We start from the raw sequence: 3,508 nt of genomic DNA, 5'->3' as shown, positions 1-3,508 counted from the left end.
AACGTGGCCACCCACAGCCGCGTGATGGAGAAGCGTCCAGCCGCCACTGTCTCGGCCCTTGGGCGTGGCACCTTGGCTGAGGAAGAAACTGGTGGTGAATGGTGTCCCGTCAGTACAGTGATAGATCCATGGTGTCAAAAGCACACAGAAATTATGCGAAGAAACACTTTTTCCAGGCTAATGTCACGGAATGTGGCATTCACCTGCTTATAAAAGGGTGGGAGATTACCAAGGTCGCCTTTTTGACAAAAAACCACGTTATAAATCTCCCCGACCTCGAAAATGATTAGGACATGTTTAGAAGTGTCCACGATAGTGACATGGACGACCGAAAGTCATCCAGCCAGGTTCAATAAGATTTCTAGCTTGAAAGCCAAGCCACGATCGACGGACAAATAGCGGTCAAGCAGGGATCGGCAGCGGCAATTCAATGCAAGTACGCACCGGAGAAGGTCTGTATGGCCTCGACGCGCAGCACAGTGTATAGGCAAGATCCCATTAAAACCAGACGCCTCCAACAGTGAGGGGTTCAAAGTAACGAGCCATTTGGCAGCCTCAAGGTTGTTGTGGAGGGCGGCTTTATGGATGGGATGGTCCCAATGGCCCGCGGTAGTTATGGTCGTGGTATACGAGGAAGAGGTTGAAGGGGAGGTTTTTTTGACTGAGGGAGTCATAAAAGCGCGCTGTGTGCCATATTTGTGAAGAATGTGTCGTAAGTTCTCAAAAAACAGGCACTTTGTGCGCTGCAGGAGATAGCACATACGTCTGCCCGAGGACGGCAGAAACGGACAACAGCGAGACAAGTTGCTTGACTTCAAAAACAGTGTCACTACCAACCACCACAAAAGCATTGCCTGCTGCCCCCGTCGGTACACACAACCTGCCATGCACGTCAGGTCAAAACCTCGTCTCTGCCTTGCACACGACGGGGGGGCCAGGACAGCCATTCAAAACGGAGGATAGGCGTTAGGGGGTGCCCCGGGAGGGGGGAGGTTGGCTTTACCGTTGCAGCCATGACTGCGCGTTAAAAAGGTATAGCGAGTGTTCAATGTTGCATGGCCAGATAAAATTGTACCCGATGTTGTAGGATGCTTATCCTTTAATCGACCGGGAAGGATGATATGGTGTCTGCCTTTGAGGCGGGAAGCTCGTGTCGGGGACCCGGTGAACGGCCCGTGACTCGATTGGGTACCCAAACCTCCTTTGTTGGGAAATTGGCCGCTCTTACGCTGTAAAAAAATAATCATCTTACGACATGAGTTTAGCCAGTGTAACCTATGATTCGTTATGCTTCTTTAAGACTTAGCTACCTACGTACTCAAACTATTTTTGTTCGATGTGAGGAGGGTGCCTTGGCTAAAATTGCCCGAGATTTTTCGTACGTTATCTTTTGTACGTTTTTGGCACTCCTGCCTCCTCCACATCTTCATTTCGCTCGCGGACAGTTCTACTCATACAAATGGTCACATGAATAATCCTACGCTCTCTCCCTCGTGCCAGATAGAACGGGAGCGAACCCCCTGCCCTCCCACTCTACCAGTCGGGAAACCACATCAGTCAATCGTCGTTTCATCCCCACGCCCGCGATAACGACACCATGTATCCCTTCTGACCCCCAATAACTGACAAGGGGACAAGAAAACCTCCTCCATTCCAACAAGTCCCAAGGCCATACATCCCGACGGCTCTTGCCCCCCCCCCCGCCCTCGACCCCACTACTCATCCAAGCCTGCCAGACTCTCGTAGTCAATGGCCGTGCGCGTGTTCAATCCCTTGTGCCCACAGCAAAATTCAAAGAACGTGAGCCCCAGGAACGCCAGCAAGCCCAGGCCGGCCAGTCCCGTCAACGCGAGCATGGGCACTTCGTACTCGTTCGTGTACTCACTCCCCTCCCGCCGGCCCTGATCGATCAAATACCCGATCAGGACGTTACCTGCAAAGGAACAGAGCGCACCCGAGACCTCCATGACGCCGTAGGCCGTCCCGTACGCCCGGCGGGGGACCGTGAAAGGGATCAGGGCCATGACCAGGATGGGGATGAAGGACTCGCCGATGGAGAGGAGGACCATATCGTAAAGCGGGTCGAGGGCAGGATCAAAGGAAAGGGAGATGTAGGCATAGAGAACGAGGGCGGCCGACGCGGTGCACACGTAGAGCTGTCCCCCCATCTTGTCCATGATGTAACCGACCAAGGGGCCCAAGAAAATGACGAGGACGGAGGCGGAGGACGTGAGGAAAGCCGCTGATTTGGCGTCCCGCCCGAAAACCACCGTGAAGTAATGGGACGAGAAGTTCAAGAAGATATGGAAGACGTTGATGTAGACGGAGTGGAGGAAAGCCAGGGCCCAGAAGGAAGCGGAGAGGGATACAGCGGTCCGGCGCAGCGCGAGCATGGATTGGTAGGTGGGGGTGTGCGATACGGCCGACAGGGAGGAGGAGGGAGCGAGGAGACCCCCTTCCCCCATACCCGGATGTACCACCAAGGACCCCGGAGACAGGTCGGCCCTCCCTGCCCCGGCGCCTCCCCCGGCGCCTCCCCCGCTACCTCCACAGCTTGGGTCCACGGACCGGCCCATGTAGGCATCCCGCAGGCCGTTCGCACCCCACCCAGAGCCTCCCCCCGCCTGACTCCTGCTCCGACGGCGTTCGAAGGGGTCCTCCTTGGACTCGTCCGAGATGACGAGGAAGAGGACACCGGCCAAGGTGGAGAGGAGGCAGACGACCACCGTGTACCAAAGGCCGCCCACGTAGCCGCCCAGCAGGTCCGCGGCGGGGACGACGGTGGCGCGTGAGAGGGTCTTGCTCAGGCAGGCCATGGCGACCGAGACGCCGACGGCGAAAGTGACCTGTGCCTGGGCCTTGAAGACGTGGCAAATCACGGCCCGTTGCGCCACCACCACGGACCCTTCGCCCAAGCCCATCACCACCCGTCCCACCAGGGCCCAAGGGTAGGAGCCGAGTTGGATGGCGACGGTGAAGAGGCATTGGCCGAGGAGGACGAGGAAGAGGAAGAGGAGGGTGGCGAACCGGTGACCCCGCTTGTCGAGGAAGACCCCGCCCAGGAAAGGAATGAAGAAATTGGGCAAGGAGGACATGGAGAGCAAGAGGCCATACCGGGTTTCGCTGAGGTGGAGGCGGGCGTCGTTCACCATGTAGACTTCCAAAGACGTCAAACAATTCTTCACGAAGTGACCGCCAAAGGGAAGGACGGAGATCAAGAGGAGGAGGACCAACTGCCGGGGCCCACTCAGCGCCTCCGCCTTCATGGAGGTCAGGGGGGAGATGTCCGAGGCTGACGAGGAGGAGGAGACCGAGGGACGGTACACACGGGGAGGGACGGAGAGGGAAGGCATCGCAGTCCCATACCCGGAGGTACAGCCGGGACCTCGCTCTCCCCTGGTACCTTCCGCCCTGCCTTCAGCCACGCCTGCAGCATCCATCCCGCCGGGTTTAAGGCCTTTACCTCCCTTGATTGCCACATGCTCCACAAGCCCTCCCTGCTCCCTGA

At 57.4% G+C, this 3,508-nt stretch overlaps 2 protein-coding genes across 2 annotated transcripts in view; both read right to left on the bottom strand.

Moving 5' to 3' along the window:
• Positions 1 to 33: 33 nt before the first annotated feature.
• NGA_0466700 (ankyrin unc44) lies at positions 34 to 608 on the bottom strand (the record flags this gene model as incomplete). The annotated part of the gene is made up of 2 exons (XM_005853831.1): positions 34 to 88; positions 445 to 608. Coding segments are annotated over 2 exons (219 nt in total), but the record flags the coding sequence as incomplete, so codon positions are not given.
• A 1,107-nt stretch (positions 609 to 1,715) lies between these two features.
• Positions 1,716 to 3,508, bottom strand: part of NGA_0466800 (major facilitator superfamily) — a gene marked incomplete at its 3' end in the record, with an annotated part of 2,230 nt that continues 437 nt past the window's right edge. The window contains exon 3 of the mRNA XM_005853832.1: positions 1,716 to 3,508. This exon is cut by the window's right edge and continues 49 nt beyond it. Coding sequence (XP_005853894.1) covers positions 1,716 to 3,508 — 1,793 coding nt within the window.

Source organism: Nannochloropsis gaditana (assembly GCF_000240725.1).
Source record: "Nannochloropsis gaditana CCMP526 unplaced genomic scaffold scaffold718, whole genome shotgun sequence".
Classification (NCBI taxonomy): Eukaryota; class Eustigmatophyceae; order Eustigmatales; family Monodopsidaceae; genus Microchloropsis; species Microchloropsis gaditana.
This window is presented reverse-complemented; position numbering and strand designations above follow the sequence as displayed.